This window comes from Dama dama, chromosome 19 (assembly GCF_033118175.1).
Source record: "Dama dama isolate Ldn47 chromosome 19, ASM3311817v1, whole genome shotgun sequence".
Lineage (NCBI taxonomy): Eukaryota > Metazoa > Chordata > Mammalia > Artiodactyla > Cervidae > Dama > Dama dama.
This window is the reverse complement of record NC_083699.1, coordinates 69,902,593-69,921,673: the sequence shown is the minus strand read 5'-3', so window position 1 is coordinate 69,921,673 and position 19,081 is coordinate 69,902,593. Positions and strand designations below refer to the sequence as shown.

Sequence of the window (19,081 nt, the reverse complement as noted above, 5' to 3'; positions counted from 1 at the left end):
GTAACACGGTGGTGTTTCAGGAATCTCAGTCATCTGCTTTGTGGTTCCAACCAGTCTAGGTTCTTGTGCTTGCGCTCATCATGTAGTCGCAGTCCTCCACCCAAGGGGGTAGGTTTGGGGTCTTTGTTCTCAAAGAGGAACTCAAAGATATCTGTCAAGTTGTGTGTATATCCCTTGGGGAGAACTGGGGCTCTTTTATCACTGAACTGTTGGTATGGGTATGTAACTACTTTCCCTTTGCTTCTGAATCCCCTCACTTCCCTAATTAGTAACTGCTTGTGCCTGCTCTTTGGTTAAAGCGTCTGCCTCCAATGTGGGAGACCCGGGTTCGATCCCTAGGTCGGGAAGATCCCCTGGAGAAGGAAATGGCAACCCACTCCAGTATTCTTGCCTGGAGAATCCCATGGACGAGGAGCCTGGTAGGCTACAATCCACGGGGTCGCAAAGAGTCGGACACGACTGAGCGACTTCACTTCACTTCACTTCTTCATGCCTGCTCTTTAGAATTCAGGGAAGACCTAGGAGACTAAAACTTTTTTCTACAAACAAGAAACTGGGGACATGGAGCAAGTTTTTTACCTGGGAGTGCCTCACAGGGTCCTGCTCAGTTCAGTAGTAAGATCTTAATAATAGGAAATTTGATGTGACGTATATGGGAATTCTCTACTATATTTGCAACTTTTCAGTAAATGTATTCTAAAATTCAAAGTTTATTGAAAAGAAGGGGGGGGGCTGGAAATAGATGGTTCTAGATTTGGACCCATGAGTCAATGATGTCATTAAAAAATCAAAGCTCTTCCTAATTTTCCACAGTACCATCCTAAGGGAGTTAGCTGTTCACCTCTTAGTTTGTTTCCTCATAATCTCAAGATAGTTGCTGAAGCTCCAGGCATCACATTCTCTCACATAAATGCATTCAAGACAGAAGAAAAGGGGCAGATGAAACTGGTATTTTCCTTTTATGAGGGAGAAAAATAATGTGTACTCCCATCTTCTAGATGGGAATTGGTAGATTCTCGTCTTGACCAAACTCTAGGTAGACTACACTCAGCCCTCTTCTCAGTTATGCCTCACCTGGGCCTATAAAATTTACTGGCTAGGCACTAATGATTCCATCCACTCCCCTATCCCTGCATGAAAAGAGTTAAACACTAACATAGTTTCTAATAGCTCAAGGCTGCATGCCTAGGATGACCTTAGTGCCTCACCCCACTTAAGGAGCTCCAGGCTGCCAAAAGGATTTACTATTTGTTCTAGCCAACACCTGACAAATAGGTCCCTTACTACCCTTTCTTACAGCATTTACTAAAAGAGGACTTAAAATTTGTGAGTTCTTTCTCTGTCCACTTGAGATATATATGTATCTCCTGTAACTCAGGACTGAGTCTTTGTCAAGGACCTGAAAACCATTCCTTTGAAATGTAATCAGCAGAAAGGATAGGACTTGTGTCTCCCAGTCTCTTTGTAGCCCTGATGGGCATTTACACTTACCAGGCCTTTGTAATTTTCCCCTAACTCTACACAGGGCCTTCCATTGCCCCTGCCTACTCCCTCAACTTCTCTTTAAAACATCCAGTCACCTCTGTACAAATCCAAGTTGAGTTCAGTTCAAGTCCATAGGGTCGCAAAGAGTCGGACTCAACTGAAGCAACTTAGCACGCATGCATGCATGCAGTAATACAACACTGATTAAAATCTGTCCTTACCACTTTAGGGAATGCAAGTTGGTGCAGCCGCTATGGAAAACATGGGGAAAATACCATATTTCACAAATTTATGCACAGTTAAAGTTAATTTAACTATCAGGTTTATGGTCAATGACCTATATCCAGTACTTCTGGGTTACCTTGGTGGATTTCTTCACTCCAAGGCTTTAATTGGAAGGCCCTTAGGAAATTGAAAGAGGTTATGAAGAAGGAATTCACAGCGCCTGGACTCCATCTTAGGCCTGTTCATGCTGATCATGATCGGCCACCTCTCCAATGGACTCTGAACTCTATGCTTAGTCCCTATGGAAACTACAACAGAAGGATAAGACCCCCCTCTGGACAGAGGAATCTTGAAGATCATATCCACGTTACTCATCGCCTAAGGGAAAACATAATCTAATCACCCCTGCCTCCGGACAGGTCATAAATTTTTTCTCTATCTATCGGAATGTAACCTCGGGCTTATCGATTATTAACTGGTTGGAATGTAACCTCAGGCTTATTGATTATTAACTGGTTGGAATGTAACCGCGGGCTTATTAATTATTAAATGTTTGAACACATAACACAAGAATGATGGGGTTATTGTGGTTGTATTTACCCTTCCTCTGTTTATGTAAGTCTCAAGGAATTTGGGGTGGTGGGTTCGGACACATACACATGGGGTATAAAAGATTTTCACAAATGCTGGTCGGGGTCCTTGGCTAAGGGGACACTCTGCCTTGGGCCCACCGGTGTAATAAACTGCACTCCGCTATCCACGTTGTCCTTCTGAGTGAGTTTGTTTCCTGGAACGCATGGCTACAATAGTTAGAGTTCTCTTTGGGCAACAACTGATATTGCTAGAGGGGACTCCATCACTTGGTCAGTTAATAATACCTGCTCTAAAAAAAAAATAATAATAATACCTGCTCTGATCCTGGCCATAAGTATAGTTTTTTCTTTTAGAGTCATGCAGGCTCAATCAGAACAACTAACTGAATCTCACTCAAAAATCACAACCTTCCTCAGTTATGGGATGGACTCATGTGGTTAACCCCAAGCTATGGTCATTGAAGTTTAAAGGCTCCTTTATGTTGTGATTGTGACATTGTACTATAACTTTGTGAAAACATTACCATTGAAGAAACGGTAAAGTATAAGGAATTTCTGTATTATTTCTTACTACTGTTCATGAATCTACAATCATCTCAATAAAGTTTTGTCAAAAAGCAGAGGTCTTTCCCTGATTATTAGTTTTGTTTTTTGCAACTGATTGGAAAACTTCCTTGAAGTTGTAATATAATTGGAAACTACCTAAAGCATAGACGTTCAAAGGAAGTTTCTGCTGTGATGGAAAGTGGTATCTGCACTGCCTGGTACACCAGTCACTAACACATGTGACTACTCAGCACTTGCAATGCTGTTAGTGGAACTAACAGACTGAATTTTAATTGTATTATTTTGATTAAAATTACATTTAAGTAGTCACTAGCTTCTGGCTATCATAAGAGTGTGGACAAAGAATGTTACCTACCATTTCAGTAAACAGAGGATACTGAGGCCATCAAGTCATTAGCCACTGCAGCCCACCGCAACGGTCTACCCAGAAAAGAATTCACAGCAGAGGAAAACAGGATACTGGCCCTAGATAGAGTTCAGTTCAGTTCAGTTCAGTCGCTCAGTCCTATCCGACTCTCTGCGACCGCATGAACCGCAGCACGCCAGGCCTCCCAGTCCATCACAAACTCCCATCACAAACTCATGCCCTTTGAGTCGGTGATGCCATCCAAACGTAAGGATGGGGCTCAGTTTTAAACTGAGCGTTTAACATAGAGAACACGACCAATCAGAATGATCTCTGCTTCCAGGCCGCAAGTCGCCAGCAGCAACTTTTCAGCAGGACTGTTCTGAAAACTCTGCAGAAAGTCCCTCTCTACAGACCCTTCACCGCTGGGAACGCCGGGTGGAGGCCAGCCCCATGGGGCGGAGCCTGCGTCTGCGCCTGCGCGCTCAGCCCAGGCGCCCCGGGGTGGGTCCTGCGTGTGATCGCTCTGCGCAGTGCGTCTCGCGCCGAGACGCGCAGCTCCCTACTGAAGGCATCTCAACACCCTGCACACCGGCCATGTCGTCCTCCACCCGCGTGGCGCTGGTCACCGGGGCCAACAAGGGCATCGGCCTCGCCATCGTGCGTGACCTGTGCCGGCAGTTCAAGGGGGACGTGGTGCTCACGGCGCGGGACGAGGCGCGGGGTCGGGCGGCCGTGCAGCAGCTGCAGGCGGAGGGCCTGAGCCCCCGTTTCCACCAGCTGGACATCGACGACCTGCCGAGCATCCGCGCCCTACGCGACTTCCTGCGCAAGGAGTACGGGGGGCTCGACGTGCTGGTCAACAACGCGGGCATCGCCTTCAAGAGTAAGAAGCGGCTGGGTGCTCCAGGAAAGGCGGTCACCCCCTCTGAGCAACTCTGTCCAGGAGGGACCAAATCTGTCGGGGAATCGCTGTAGAGGGGCTCCTCCCGCCTGTGGGGTCCAGAATGACTCCCCAGAGAAGGAGAAGGGAAGGGGGAAGGAGTGCGGCTAGAGGAATTGGGAGGAATTGGATGCTCTCTAGACGGAGAGAACTTTCTGTTTCTTTGGCTCAGAATCCTGGGCACCTCTTCCAGGCTGTTGCATAGCCCCTTTCTGATACACAGAGGTCCCATGTGTGCACCCTTTGTAGAGCGCCCTGCCAGTGGTGCGTTCTTACAAAACCATACTTCATTATCAAACCGGGAAATTCACACTGGTACCATACTGAATGTACTGTGCACAAAATTCAACAGATTTTTACCTTCACTAGTTTTACACAAAGTTCAAGAGATTTATCTTCTTATGGAATGTTATACCGCACGAGAACCGTTTACTGACTCCACTTTGCTTTTCTCCTGAAAGCTGCTGATACCACACCATTTCACATTCAAGCAGAGGTGACTATGAAAACAAACTTCTTTGGCACCAGAGATGTGTGCACAGAGCTCCTGCCTCTCATGAAACCCCACGGTGAGTCCAATTGGAGCCCAGACTGCAGTGCTTCTGGCAAGATCTGGGCCCACCTGGCTCTGGTGTCATCTACAGGCCCCCTACCACTCCTGCTCAACTTCGCTGGCCTGCACCGTGTCTCCACCCAGCCAGGTGTCCTGCACCTGAGGTTCCTCCACACACTGCCCAGGTCCTTGGCGCTGTCTGTCCACCTGCTTTTTGCATAGCTGGCTCTTTCTTCTCTTTCCTCTCTTAGCTCAGAGGTTTCCTCCTCCAAGAGGCCCTTGACTTGCTCTGTGCCCATCACAGGGGGAGTTCCCTCAGGAGTCCTTCCCAGACCTTCTCTCCCCTGTCTCCCTCTTACCCAGGCTAGTGGAGCCTGCACCACCACCAGTTCAATAATCCCATCCCCTCCCACCCCCCACCAAAGACTCGTGCTTTCCCCAAAACATCTTGGTCACCAATCCTGTCATCCACCCACCAGAAGCCTGGAGGTCACCCTGCCCATAAGTGGGAGGTAAGCCTGCCCGCTTATTGTCATTACCAGGTCCGAAGTTCGTCCAGCTGAGTTTCTCCCCAGCCGTCTGCCCCATCCCAGCTCTACAAACAGGCCTTCAGCTGTTGTTTCTAAACACTTGTAAACCCTCCTAAGGAACCCCCTGCCCTTCTTGAATCCTTTTCTTTCTCGGCAAGGTCACTGCCCCTCCCAAAAATCCTGCAAGTGTGAAGTTCAAGTCCTTAGTGTGGCTAATAGAGATCTCTAATCTGATAACTAAGCTATCAGGGAAGGAAGCCCTAACCTCCTAGGTACACTTGCCAGGAACTGAACCTCTGCAGCAGGTAGCTGAGGAAGAGGATGAGAAATGCTGATGACGTCCCCATCTTGGGAAGATACCACAGCCCCTTGGCAGGGAGGGAGCCCTGTGTCTCGAATGCACCATGGCAGAGTGAAGTTTCCATTGTTATGGTCAGAAAGGAGGAAAGGAAGGAGCAGTCATGGTTGAAATAGATTCTCTCTGTTCTCACCTGAGTTATTGGAGATAGTCTGAGAAAAAAGTTTCATTTGCTGTCCGCCCTCGGGACCATTTCCAGAGTCTTTAAACAGTTGAGTTTTGAAAATAATTTTCACAAGTCATTCTGGGTAGTAGATTCACAGACTTTTTCCTTTGGTCATGACTTATTTATTGAATTTGAGTGAAATATTTTATTCCTGTAATTTTAAAAATAATTAGATGTAGTATAATTTTTTAAAACATCAGAATAATACTTATATTACTTATATATCTGTTACTTATAATAATAAAACAAAGATAACCCAATGATACATTCTCTTCCTTCCCTAATGTCCTCTTTCATGAGGTCAGTCCTGTCCCCAATTGGGTACTCATCCTTCTCTTGCTTACCTTCCGATGTACTGATTTGTGTTGTATTTTAGGCAGAGTGGTGAATGTATCCAGCTTTGTCAGTGTCAACTCACTAAAGAAATGCAGCCCTGAACTGCAGCAGAAGTTTCGAAGTGAGACCATCACAGAGGAAGAGCTGGTGGGGCTCATGAACAAGTTTGTGGAAGACACAAAGAGCGGGGTGCACAGGAAGGAGGGCTGGCCCGATACCGCATATGGAGTGACGAAAATCGGCGTCACGGTCCTGTCCAGAATCCATGCCAGGAAACTGAGTGAGCAGAGAGGAGGGGACAAGATCCTCCTGAATGCCTGCTGCCCAGGGTGGGTGAGAACCGACATGGCAGGACCCAAAGCCCCCAAAAGCCCAGAAGAAGGAGCAGAGACCCCCGTGTACTTGGCCCTTTTGCCCTCAGATGCAGAGGGGCCTCATGGAGAGTTTGTTTCTGAGAAAAAAGTGGTGCAATGGTGAGCTCCACCCATGGGTCCATTTATATTGCTATCCCTGACTCTCCAAACAGACACTGACAAAAGTATCCCTATGCAGAGAAAAAGAAAAAAGAATCAAAGTATCCAGATCAATTTCTCACTGGGAGAGGGCTGCTAATATTGTAGAGAGTTTTGTGATTTCTTCTGTGATCCCAGAGGAGGAAAATTGGGATGGATGACAAATAATAAAAATAAATAATTCTTTATAAATGTTCATTTGTGTCAACTCTTCAATGGTGAGTCTGCTCTATTATTCGTAATAGTTGGACCTAGTTTGGTGGACATGTGGGTGTCTAGTATTAGTTCTACTTTTCTATTTAAAATTTGTCAGGATAAAGATCTGGAACCAGAGAGTCCCGGCTCTGCTCCCTTCCTGCATGACCTTGAGCAAAAATCCAACAAGATACTACTACCTAACACAGGGAAACCAGCTCAGTGTTAGCGGCAGCCTGGGAGGGAGGGGAGACCGGAGAACCGATAGATGTGTATGTGTGGCTGAGTCCCTCTGCTGTCCACCTGAGACAGTTGTGACATTCACAATGTTATCAATCAGCTATGAAAGTGTCATCACCCAGTCCTGTCCAGCTCTTTGCCATTCCATGAACTGTGGCCCACCGGGCTCCTCTGTCCATGGGGTTTCCCAGGCAAGAATACTGGAGTCAGTTGCCATTTATTTCACTAGGGAATCCTCCTGACGCAGGGATCAAACCCGTGTCTGCAGCACTGCAGGCAGATTCTATGCTGTCTCAGCCACCAGGGAAGCCCTGTTCTCCAATATAAAATAAAAAGTTTAAAGAAAGAGGGCTGTGTCCTTTTTTTTGGCTCAAGGTACAGTCCCAGGAAGGAGGTGGAGCCAGGAGTGGTGTTTATTAACCTTATGGAACATTTGATCCCTCCTTAAGCGGGGAGAAGAATGCTGGGCCTCCTTCTCAACTAGTCACTGCACTGGAGCCTAGGACACAGTTCTTTGCCTTCCGGGATTGTGACGGGTCTCCACGTCCCACGCCGCGCCACCCCGTCGGTCTCCAGCCTTGTCAGCTCTACTCCAAGGGACCCTGCACACCGGCCATGTCCTCCACCCGCGTGGCACTGGTCACCGGGGCCAACAAGGGCCTCGGTTTTGCCATCACGCGTGACCTGTGTCGGCGGTTCCCGGGGGACGTGGTGCTCACGGCGCGGGACGAGGCGCGGGGTCTGGCGGCCGTGCAGCAGCTGCAGGCGGAGGGCCTGAGCCCCCGTTTCCACCAGCTGGACGTCACTGACCTGCAGAGCATCCGCGCCGTGCGCGACTTCCTGAGCAAAGAGTACGGGGGGCTCGATGTGCTGGTCAACAACGCGGGCGTCGCCTTCCAGTGTAAGTGGGTGGGAGCTGGGGCCTTATAGCCACTGTGAGGGGAGCCAGACGGGGCGGGGCGGGGCTCCTGCCTGAACCTCCGCTGTGGGATCTAGAACCCCCTCCCTAGGGATGGAGCACAGGCCAGAGGTCACAGGGAGAGCAGGTCCTCCGAGATTACAAGCTTTTCCATCAAGAAGGCCTTGCAATAGCTTTGATATCAGTGTTAAGGACAACGCCCAGGATTTTTATAGTATTGATTTCACTGAACTTAGGATGAGTTGGTTGAATTTTTAACTTCTGAAACCAGTTTAAAATTGCAGAGTGGTACACAGGAGGTCATATGGGCTTTTTTCACTCAGCCTCCCCTGATGACGCCATCTTACATAAGTATATAGCATTATCAAACCACAAAACACTCATTGGTGAAATACCGTTCACTAACACCAAACGTTACTGGACGAAAACAGATTTCATGGAAAAAATACTGTATCAAGTAAGCATTTTTACCATATGGCTTGTGTTTCTTAGCCCTATTCTTTTTCTATCCTAAAAGTTGGTGATCCCACACCGATTGCAATTCAGGCAGAAGTGACCATGAAAACAAACTTCCTTGGTACCCGAGATGTGTGCACAGAGCTCCTGCCTCTGATAAAAAGCCAAGGTGAGTATGATGAGCCCAAACTGCAGGGTTTCTGGCAAGATCTGAGCCCACCTGCATCCAGTCTAGTCTCCGGACTTCCTACCTCTCCTTGTCAGCTGCACAGACTTCCACCTGTGTGTTCACTCGGCAGGATGCCCTGTGGCCTCTGGTCCCTCTGCACACGGCCCGAGTGGTTGGTGCTCTCTGTCCATCTGCACTTTGCACATTTGGCTCTTTCTTCTCTTTCCCATCTTAATTCAAAGGTCTCCTCCAACAGGCTCTTCACATGCTCCATGCCCATCACAGGGGGTGTCCTCTCAGGACTCTTTCCCAGACCTTCTCTCCCCCGTGCCCCTCTCAGAGTGACCTGATTTGGGTTTGTGGTGCTCATACTACCACATTCATTAGACCCCTGAAGACTTTTCCGCTTCCAGTCACCAGGGTGTTTCTTCCTATGGTACTGACATGGTAGATTACCAATACTGGTTTCTAGATGCTAAATCAAGTATACATACTTCGGTCTTTAAAGTTCAGGAAGTCCCCAGACCATCCTCAAGTTCAATAATTCACTGTAAGGACCAAGAACTCGGCAAAAAGCTATTATATTCAAAGGGACATGATTTTAGAAAAGTGGACAGTTACTCAGTTCAGCAGTGGTAAAGGTCTCATGGCCCAGGGTCGAAGAAAGCCCAGTATGGAGCTGTGGCTTGACATCTCCCTGCAGATCCTGGGGGCAGCATGTATTTCTCCCCCAAACAGCCTGTGTCAGACACAAGGGGTATTACCAACCAGTGGGCTCATGCCACCCTTGATGTCCAGGGTTCTTGGTGAGGGGTGGTCAGGCAGGCATGGCCCACTGCCCTCGTGGCTGGCCCTGCTCTCCAGCCCCTCCAGAGGTCCAGCTGATACCAGGTAGGCCACGGCCCCCACCATACTCACACGTGAACATGGATTAGGTAACCTGACTCTCAAACAAGTCATTGAGGACAGTCTTCTCAGACAAGGACTTTCAGGCTTCAGTATTATGTCCCAGATGTCCTGGAATAGGGCTGAAGCTTCCTCTGGCCAACTTAGCCCTTTACTTATAGAGAACACCCTCTGGATCTTCACTAAGGCTCCCTTACTTCAAAAGGATCATTGAGCATCTAAATTTAGCGTAGAATTTTTTTAACAGATACAGAAAGAGTACAGAAATACATCTCTCATCGGGAGCAGCCAGAGTGGGGTTGGAGTAATTTAGAGGAACAGATATTCCAGCTTCTAGAGCCACTACTTCCATTTTCATGTGTTTCTATTTATACTAATTTGTTTTTAATTTTTATCAGAAGATAGTTGCTTTGCAATATTGAGGTGGTTTCTGCCATACAAGAATATGAATCAGCCAAGGTGTACGTATGTCCCCTCCCTCCAGAGCCCTCCCCCACCTCCCGCCCCACCCACCCCTCCAGGTTGGCACAGAGCACTGGGGTGATCTCCCTGAGCCACACAGCACACTCCACCTGGCTCCCTATTTCACATGGCAGAGGGTATGTTTCTGTGATACTCTCTCAATTCCCCCACCCTCTCCTTCCCTCACTGTATTCACAAGTCTGTTCTCTCCATCTGTGTCTCCACTGCTACCCTGCAAATACGTTCATCAGTACCATCTTTCTACTTTCCATACACCTGCATTAATATGCAATATTTATCTTTTTCTTTCTGACTTACTTCACTCTGTATAGTAGGCTCTAGGTTCCTCCACCTTGTTGATACTTACTTGATTCTCATCTTGATCAACTGCTACTTCTACCTTCAGTTCAGTTCAGTCACTCAGTCGTGTCTGATTCTTTGTGATCCCATGGACTACAGCACGCCAGGCCTCCCTGTCCATCACCAACTCCCAGAGTCTATCCAAACCTGTGTCCGTTGAGTTGGTGCTGCCATCCAACCATCTCATCCTCTGTCGTCCCCTTCTTCTCCTGCCCTCAATCTTTCCCAGCATCAGGGTCTTTTCAGATGAATCAGCTCTTTGCTTCAGGAGGCCAAAGTATTGGAGTTTCAGCTTCAGCATCAGTCCTTCCAATGAACACTCAGGACTTACCTCCTTTAGGATGGACTGGTTGGATCTCCTTGCCACACAAGGGACTCTCAAGGGTCTTCTCCAACACCACAGTTCAAAAGCATCAATTCTTCAGTGCTCTGCTTTTTTATTTAGCATAAAACTGTGCAGTCTATTTAGTATTGTTACGAGAGAAAAAGAGGCCAAAAAAAAATTATTTTAGTTTGAAACAAGAGACTGTTTGAATGGGAAACCACCAAACTGGACATAGTGAGTATGGCTCCACTGACAGGCACTCAGGAAGAGACTACTGTGGAGAAAAGGCTGACGCAAAGTAAGGAAATTGTGGACTGTCTTCAGCTTCTGGCCCAGGTGACTCTTTGTGACTATCGGTCCTTAGGTTCCCATTTTGTCACCTTGAGGCATTTTCAGGCTTCTGTTTTGGTTTGCTTACAGAGGCCACCAAGGAATTAGAACCAGCTCAGCCTAATGACCTTTGTGTTTAACTCATTTACATCATGGAAACTGGCTCATGGTTAGCTATGCCGAGTTCTTCATCAACTAGTTATTTTCCATTAGTATTATACCCTGCAGAGATTTTACCTTCATCTCCCATCACACTTGATCATCGGTATCAGTATCTTCCTATGGCTCCTTTACATGTGAGAGTTGAATATTACCAGCAAGGCCAGTGATAACCCATATCACAGGACAGTAAGTAGAACATGTGACCTGAAAACTAAGACTCAAGAGATGCTGGCACCTGGCTACAGAAACACTCAGTGATTAATGATTGGTTCAATCCATCACCATGTCTTATAAAAATATCCTACAGAGATCCCAGGGCTTCTGCTTGACTTTCAGTTCAGTCCATTTGTTCAGCAGTGTCCAGCTGTTTGTAAACCCTTGGACTGCAGCATGCCAGGCCTCCCTGTCCATCACCAACTCCTGGAGTTTACTCAAACTCATGTCCATTGAGTCAGTGAAACCATCCAATCATCTCATCATCTGTTATCCCCTTCTCCTCCCACCTTCAATCTTTCCCAGCATCAGGGTCTTTTCAGATGAGTCAGTTCTTCACATCAAAGTATTGGAACTTCAGCTTCAGTATCAGTCCTTCCAATGAATATTCAGGACTGATTTCCTTTGGCTGGACTGGTTGGATCTTCTTGCAGTCCAAGGGACTCTCAAGAGTCTTCAACACCAGTTTAAAAGCATCAATTCTTTGGCACTCAGTTTTCTTTATAGTCCAACTCTCACATCCATGCTTGACTTTGGCAGGTCCCAAAGCAGGAGTGACCTTGACTGCAGGTAGCTTCACTCTATCAGGCATCTGGGATAAGTGAGCTAAGAGAGGATATCATCTCCTGCTCTCAGCGTAATATTGATTTCTCTTATTGCATAACCTATTTAAACATTCTCATTTCCATTCCCCCTACTCCCCATTTTTCATCGACTTTTACCCAGACTTTCTCATCTTTCAAAGGGATGTTAAGTTCAGTCACTGCTCATGCTGACTGCCCTCAGCAATACTAGCCTAACAAGCACCTCCCTTTAGTCCACTCCCATCACACAGGTAGGGTTACACAGGCCCAGACTGGTGGACTCTCAGCCTCTGACTAGACAATACAGCTGCAGTTGCTGTTCCTCCAAATTGGTCAGATAGGTGAAGACACAGTTCATTTCATCAGGCCCTTTGGAATTCTGACAAAAAAGCTAAATTTATAGTTAACTTTCTTGCTTGCCAATTATCCCCTGACTTCTATATCATAAATTGCAGCCTGGTCCCAGAACTACAGTATGGCCAGAAAAACGAAAGTTGAAATGAAGTAGGGAAAAGACTGTAGAGTCACCCTGACATCCTCCACACCTCTTCTTACCCAGAGGAGAAAGGAGTCTATCGGGGGGCTTCTTCCAAGGCTTCCATCGTGCTGACTGTGGGCATAAGCTCACGAATGTCTGTGAGCCAACGTTTGAGACAACCAGAGTTTCATATCCGGTCCCAATTCTGTATCAAACCTCTATTCTGAGCATGAAAGTGTGCTCCCTGGCCTCAGGAATATGCCTCATCAGTCCAAATCATGCAGTGTCTTCTGCTCCAATACCATAATACAACTTGGGCACAAGGATCTACTGCCAGCTACACAGAGCTATGCCTACAGACAGCACCTCACCTCATCAGGACATTTTCTACCTTCCCAGGGCTACTACCTGCAACTCGCCTGCTCTGTGCTGATCCTTTGGGTCAAAGAATATGACTCATGCCATGCAAAGATTTTTTCTGTCATGCTGTCAGATACAGCAGGAATGGGAGAGGCATGGATGAACAAGGATCCCATCTCTGCATTCCTGCAGCACCCTATTTGCACTCATCTCATGGGGCCAGGCCCCAGTTCGATTCCAGGGTTGGGAAGATCCACTGGAGAAGGGATAGGCTACCCACTCCAGTATTCTTGGGCTTCCCTTGTGAATCAGCTGTTAAAGAATCCAGCTGCAATGCACGAGACCTGGGTTCGATCCCTAGGTTGGAAAGATACCCTGGAGAAGGGAAGGCTACCCACTCCAGTATTCTGGCCTGGAGAATTCCATGGAAAGTATAGTCCATGCGGTTGCAAACAGTCAGACACGACTGAGCAACTTTCACTTTCATGGGGCCAGTTAGCACTTCAAATAAGCACACCTGAAAACGCTCAGTGGTTCCAACTGCTTCCAATTTTGGAAGTGGTTCTTCTGATGAGCCTTAAGTAGTTGTACTTTAACACCTCCTAACTTCCCATTTGCCTCCCGGAGTGTCATGCTCATGTGACCGTCCATTAAATAGTCCAGTTTCCACTGCCGCCTCTGTCATCATACAGCCAGGACTTGAGTCACCACTCCCGAGCTGACATAAACCTGAACCCAAAGCAATGAGCATCAGTTCAGCCCTCTGAACTGAGTTGATTTCACCGTCCTTCAACCTGATGCTCCCTGGTCAACTTGGAACTGCCACCCACAAACCCATCAGCACTTTGCTGGTCAACAGAGGCCTGGCCTAGAGCCCTGCCCACGTGGCCTAAGGTCCTCAGCTGGTTCCAGAGAAGACCTTTGAGGAAAAGCTGCTGTCTGCTCCTGAATGCAATAAGGACTCCGCCAACGTTTGGAGATCTTTCCTGGATATACTGTTTTCATTTTCTTATGGAAATCTGGGCACTGCCCTCCCCATTATAGCATATCTTTCTCTTTAGTTACCCTAGGATCATGGTTAGGGCAGGTTATAAGACTGTCTAATACCCTTCACTCATACTGAAGTGAAGTGAAAGTCGCTCAACTGTGTCCAACTCTTTGCAACCCCATGGACTATACAGTCCATGGAATTCTCCAGACCAGAATACTGGAGTGAGTGGCCATTCCCTATTCCAGGGGCTCTTCCCAACCCAGGGATCGAACTCAGGTCTGCCACATTGCAGACGGATACTTCACTCACAGATACAATCTTAATTCATCTCATAGGAAACTGGTAACTGGCTCTCCAGGGGGAATTGAGTCCAACATCTCAGCAAATTATGTATTCATTATTCTCATACATCAGTTCAGTTCAGTTCAGTCGCTCAGGCACGTCCGACTCTGTGACCCCATGAATCACAGCACGCCAGGCCTCCCTGTACATCACCAACTCCCGGAGTTTACTCAAACTCATGCCCATCGAGTCAGTGATGCCATCCAGCCATCTCATCCTCTGTCATCCCCTTCTCTTCCTGCCCCCAATCCCTCCCAACATCAAGGTCTTTTCCAATGAGTCAACTCTTCACATGAGGTGGCCAAAGTATTGGAGTTTCAGCTTCAGCCTCAGTCCTTCCAGTAAACACCCAGGACTGATCTCCTTTAGGATGGACTGGTTGGATCTCCTTGCAGTCCAAGGGACTCTCAAGAGTCTTCTCCAACACCACAGTTCAAAAGCATCAATTTTTTTCAAATTTTCTTCAAAAGCATCAGCTTTCTTCACAGTCCAACTCTCACATCCATACATGACCACTGGAAAAACCATAGCCTTGACCAGACGGACCTTTGCTGGCAAAGTAATGTCTCTGCTTTTTAATATGCTATCTAGGTTGGTCATAACTTTCCTCCCAAGGAGTAAGCGTCTTTTAATTTCATGGCTGCAGTCACCATCTGCAGTGATTTGGAGCCCAAAAAAAAATAAAGTTTGACACTGTTTCCACTGTCTCCCCATCTATTTCCCATGAGGTGATGGGACCAGATGCCCTGATCTTAGTTTTCTGAATGTTAAGCTTTAAGCCAACTTTTTCACTCTCCTCTTTCACTTTCATCAAGAGGCTTTTTAGTTCCTCTTCACTCTCTGCCATAAGGGTGGTGTCATCTGCATATCTGAGGTTATTGATATTTCTCCCGGCAATCTTGATTCCAGCTTGTGCTTCATCCAGCCCAGCATTTCTCATGATGTACTCTGCATACAATTTAAATAAGCAGACAATATACAGCCTTGACGTACTCCTTTTCCTTTTTGGAACCAGTCTGTTGTTCCATGTCCAGTTCTAACTGTTGCTTCCTGACCTACATACAGGTTTCTCAAGAGGCAGGTCAGGTGGTCTGGTATTCCCATATCTTTCAGAATTTTCCACAGTTTATTGTGATCCACACAGTCGAAGGCTTTGGTGTAGTCAATAAAGCAGAAATAGATGCTTTTCTGGAACTCTCTTGCTTTTTCGATGATCCAGCGGATATTGGCAATTTGATCTCTGGTTCCTCTGCCTTTTCTAAACCAGCTTGAACATCTGGAAGTTCTTGGTTCACATATTGCTGAAGCCTGGCTTGGAGAATTTTGAGCATTACTTTAATAGCGTGAGAGATGAGTGCAATTGTGCGGTAGTTTGAGCATTCTTTGGGATTGCCTTTCTTACGGATTGGAATGAAAACAGACCTTTTCCAGTCCTGTGGCCACTGCTGAGTTCTCCAAATTTGCTGGCATATTGAGTGCAGCACTTTCACAGCATCATCTTTCAGGATTTGAAAGAGCTCAACTGGAATGCCTTCACATCCACTAGCTTTGTTCGTAGTGATGCTTTCTAAGGCCCACTTGGCTTCACATTCCAGGATGTCTGGCTCTAGGTCAGTGATCACACCATCATGATTATCTGGGTCGTGAAGATCGTTTTTGTACAGTTTTTCTGTGTATTCTTGCCACCTCTTCTTAACATCTTCTGCTTCTGTTAGGTCCATACCATTTCTGTCCTTTATCAAACCCATTTTTGCCTGAAATGTTCCCTTGATATCTCTAATTTTCTTGAAGAGATCTCTGCTCTTTCCCATTCTGTTGTTTTCCTCTATTTCTTTGCATTGATCGCTGAGGAAGGCTTTCTTATCTCTCCTGGCTATTCTTTGGAACTCTGCATTCAAATGGGTATATCTTTCCTTTTCTCCTTTGCTTTTCGCTTCTCTTCTTCTCACAGCTATTTGTAAGGCCTCCTCAGACAACCATTTTGCCTTTTTGCATTTCTTTTCCATGGGGATGGTCTTGATCCCTGTCTCCTGTACAATGTCATGAACCTCCGTCCACAGTTCATCAGGCTCTCTGTCTATCAGATCTGGTCCCTTAAATCTATTTGTCACTTCCACTGTATAGTCATAAGGGATTTGATTTAGGTCATACCTGAATGGTCTAGTGGTCTTCCCTACTTTCTTCAGTTTAAGTCTGAATTTGGCAATAAGGAGTTCATGATCTGAGCCGCAGTCAGCCCCCGGTCTTGTTTTTGCTGACTGTATAGAGCTTTTCCATCTTTGACTGCAAAGAATATAATCAATCTGATTTCGGTGTTGACCATCTGGTGATGTCCATGTGTAGAGTCTTCTCTTGTGTTGTTGGAAGAGGGTGTTTGCTATGACCAGTACGTTCTCTTAGCAAAACTCTATTAGCCTTTGCCCTGCTTCATTCCGTACTCCAAGGCCAAATTTGCCTGTTACTCCAGGGGTTTCTTGACTTCCTACTTTTGCATTTCAGTCCCCTATAATGAAAAGGACATCTTTTTTGGGTGTTAGTTCTCAAAGGTCTTGTAGGTCTTCATAGAACTGTTCAACTTCAGCTTCTTCAGCATTACTGGTTGGGGCACAGGCTTGGGTTACCGTGGTATTGAATGGTTTCCTTGGAAACGAACAGAGATCATTCTGTCGTTTTTGAGATTGCATCCAAGTACTGCATTTCCGACTCTTTTGTTGACCATGATGGCTACTCCATTTCTTCTAAGGGATTCCTGCCCACAGTAGTAGATATAATGGCCATCTGAGTTAAATTCACCCATTCCAGTCCATTTTAGTTCACTGATTCCTAGAATGTTGACATTCACTCTTGCCATCTCCTGTTTGACCACTTCCAATTTCCCTTGATTCATGGACCTAACATTCCAGGTTCCTATGCAGTATTGCTCTTTACAGCATTGGACCTTGCTTCTATCACCAGTCACATCCACAACTGGGTATTGTTTTTGCTTTGGCTCCATCCCTTCATTCTTTCTGGAGTTATTCCTCCACTGATCTCCAGTAGCATATTGGGCACCTACTGACCTGGGGAGTTCCTCTTTCAGTATCCTATCATTTTGCCTTCTCATACTGTTCATGGGGTTCTCAAGGCAAGAATACTGAAGTGGTTTGCCATTCCCTTCTCCAGTGCACCACATTCTGTCAGACCTCTCCACCATGATCCATCGTCTTGGGTGGCCCCACACGGCATGGCTTAGACTGAGTTAGACAAGACTGTGGTCCTGTCATCAGATTGGCTAGTTTTCTGTGATTATGGTTTTAGTGTGTCTGCCCTATGATGCCCTCTCGCAACACCTACCATCTTACTTGGGTTTCTCTTACCTCGGACGTGGGGTATCTTCTCACAGCCGCCTCGGTGGACTGGGAAAGCAGCGGCCCGCGTACACCCGCCTCCAGGCCCCGCCCAGAGCCATACCTTCCCAAGTAATGGTTTGTGTTGTTTTTTAGGCAGAGTGGTGAATATGTCTAGTGGATGGGGCTTCAAAGCTCTTGAAAGCTGCAGCCCTGAACTGCAGCAGAAATTGAGAAGTGAGACCATCACGGAGAAGGAGCTGGTGGGGCTCATGAACAAGTTTGTGGAAGACACAAAGAACGGGGTGCAGAGGAAGGAGGGCTGGCCGGATGATAATATATATGGAGTGACGAAAATCGGCATCACGGCCCTGTCCAGAATCCAAGCCAGGAAGCTGAGTGAGCAGAGAGGAGGAGACAAGATCCTCCTGAATGCCTGCTGCCCAGGGTGGGTGAGAACCGACATGGGGGGACCCAAAGCCTACAAAAGCCTAGAAGAAGGAATAGAGACCCCCATGTACTTGGCCCTTCTGCCCTCGGATGCCGAGGGGCCTCATGGACAGTTTGTCCATGAGAAAAAAGTTGCAAAATGGCAATTCATGCCGCAGTTCTACCCAAAGCTCTAAGCCCCACTTTGTTACCTGTCCTGATTAGACTAAGAAAACAGTGTTCAAAATATCTCCCCATGAAAAAAATCAAAACATGCCTACCTCTATGTAAATTTCAAAGCCACTTTGAAATGGCTACTATTCTGTGAGATCTTTTGTGATTTCTTATGTGATCCCAGGGAATAAAAGAAGAATGGATGACAAATGATGAATAAACATCAACAGATGAATACATGGTTCTTTATAAATGTCTGTTTGTTCCAACTGATTATATGCCGAACCAGCTCAGAAGTCTAATAGACCAAAATGTAGGTCAAGGAAAGTGAGAGTATGACTTGGGGAACGAATTATCATCAATAGGGCCAGATGGGAAATACTTTTAGTTTTCAGGTTCAAGTGGTCTCTGTGAGAACTGTTCACCTCCTCTCTTTCACCATGAAAGTACCCAAAGACAACATAGAAGCTGACAAGCATGGCCATATTGGGTCTGCCAGCTTTAGCTGACCAGCCTCTGGTATAACATGGACCACATCATGAGGGGAAAACATCTGCTCTGGTGCCTGTAAATGCCAAACTCATTGGGGAAAAAAACAATTGTACATGTGAAATGTGAGGGAGCGCTGGTATGAAAGATAACATCCTACAAGAATCTGAGACAATGGGGGAAATGGAGAATGGATGGGTATGATGGGTATGAGAGGCGCTGGTATGAAAGATAACATCCTACAAGAATCTGAGACAATGGGGGAAATGGAGAATGGATGGGTATGATGGGTATGAGAGATCACTGTGAAATCTCTTCAGGGTGAATGTGTCATTTTTGTGGGATGAGGTGTCAGGAGGTCTGCAACATTAGCATGCTTCTGGAAACTATACACAGAAGTGGAACACATAACTAGAGTGACATATTCATCACAGTTGAACCTAGCTGGGAGGACGCCTGGCGCCCACTTTACTGTGCTTTCAACTTTCTGTTTAATATCTTTGAACCAGAACAGCTGCCTCTGCCCTTTCCCGTGTGACCCTGAGCAAAATCCTGCG

The 19,081-nt window shown here is 46.6% G+C and overlaps 2 protein-coding genes across 2 annotated transcripts; both read left to right on the top strand.

Moving 5' to 3' along the window:
• The first annotated feature begins 3,720 nt into the window (after positions 1-3,720).
• On the top strand, positions 3,721-6,810 carry LOC133073620 (carbonyl reductase [NADPH] 1). Its single transcript, XM_061167353.1, has 3 exons — positions 3,721-4,102; positions 4,621-4,728; positions 6,143-6,810. Exons 1-3 carry the CDS (start codon positions 3,814-3,816, stop codon positions 6,577-6,579), a joined length of 834 nt encoding a protein of 277 aa, XP_061023336.1. The 5' UTR covers positions 3,721-3,813; the 3' UTR covers positions 6,580-6,810.
• Positions 6,811-7,664: 854 nt separating this feature from the next.
• Positions 7,665-18,058, top strand: LOC133074099 (carbonyl reductase [NADPH] 1-like). Its single transcript, XM_061168042.1, has 3 exons — positions 7,665-7,950; positions 8,486-8,593; positions 17,589-18,058. The coding sequence occupies exons 1-3, from the start codon at positions 7,665-7,667 to the stop codon at positions 18,056-18,058; spliced, it is 864 nt and encodes a 287-aa protein (XP_061024025.1).
• Positions 18,059-19,081: the final 1,023 nt, after the last annotated feature.

Coding starts and splice junctions, on each gene's coding strand:
- LOC133073620 (XM_061167353.1), top strand. CDS start 3,814: ATGTCGTCCTCCACCCGCGTGGCGCTGGTCACCGGGGCCAACAAGGGC. Junction 4,103..4,620: donor CGCGGGCATCGCCTTCAAGA/GTAAGAAGCGGC, acceptor TTCTCCTGAAAG/CTGCTGATACCACACCATTT. Junction 4,729..6,142: donor GCCTCTCATGAAACCCCACG/GTGAGTCCAATT, acceptor GTTGTATTTTAG/GCAGAGTGGTGAATGTATCC.
- LOC133074099 (XM_061168042.1), top strand. CDS start 7,665: ATGTCCTCCACCCGCGTGGCACTGGTCACCGGGGCCAACAAGGGCCTC. Junction 7,951..8,485: donor CGCGGGCGTCGCCTTCCAGT/GTAAGTGGGTGG, acceptor CTATCCTAAAAG/TTGGTGATCCCACACCGATT. Junction 8,594..17,588: donor GCCTCTGATAAAAAGCCAAG/GTGAGTATGATG, acceptor GTTGTTTTTTAG/GCAGAGTGGTGAATATGTCT.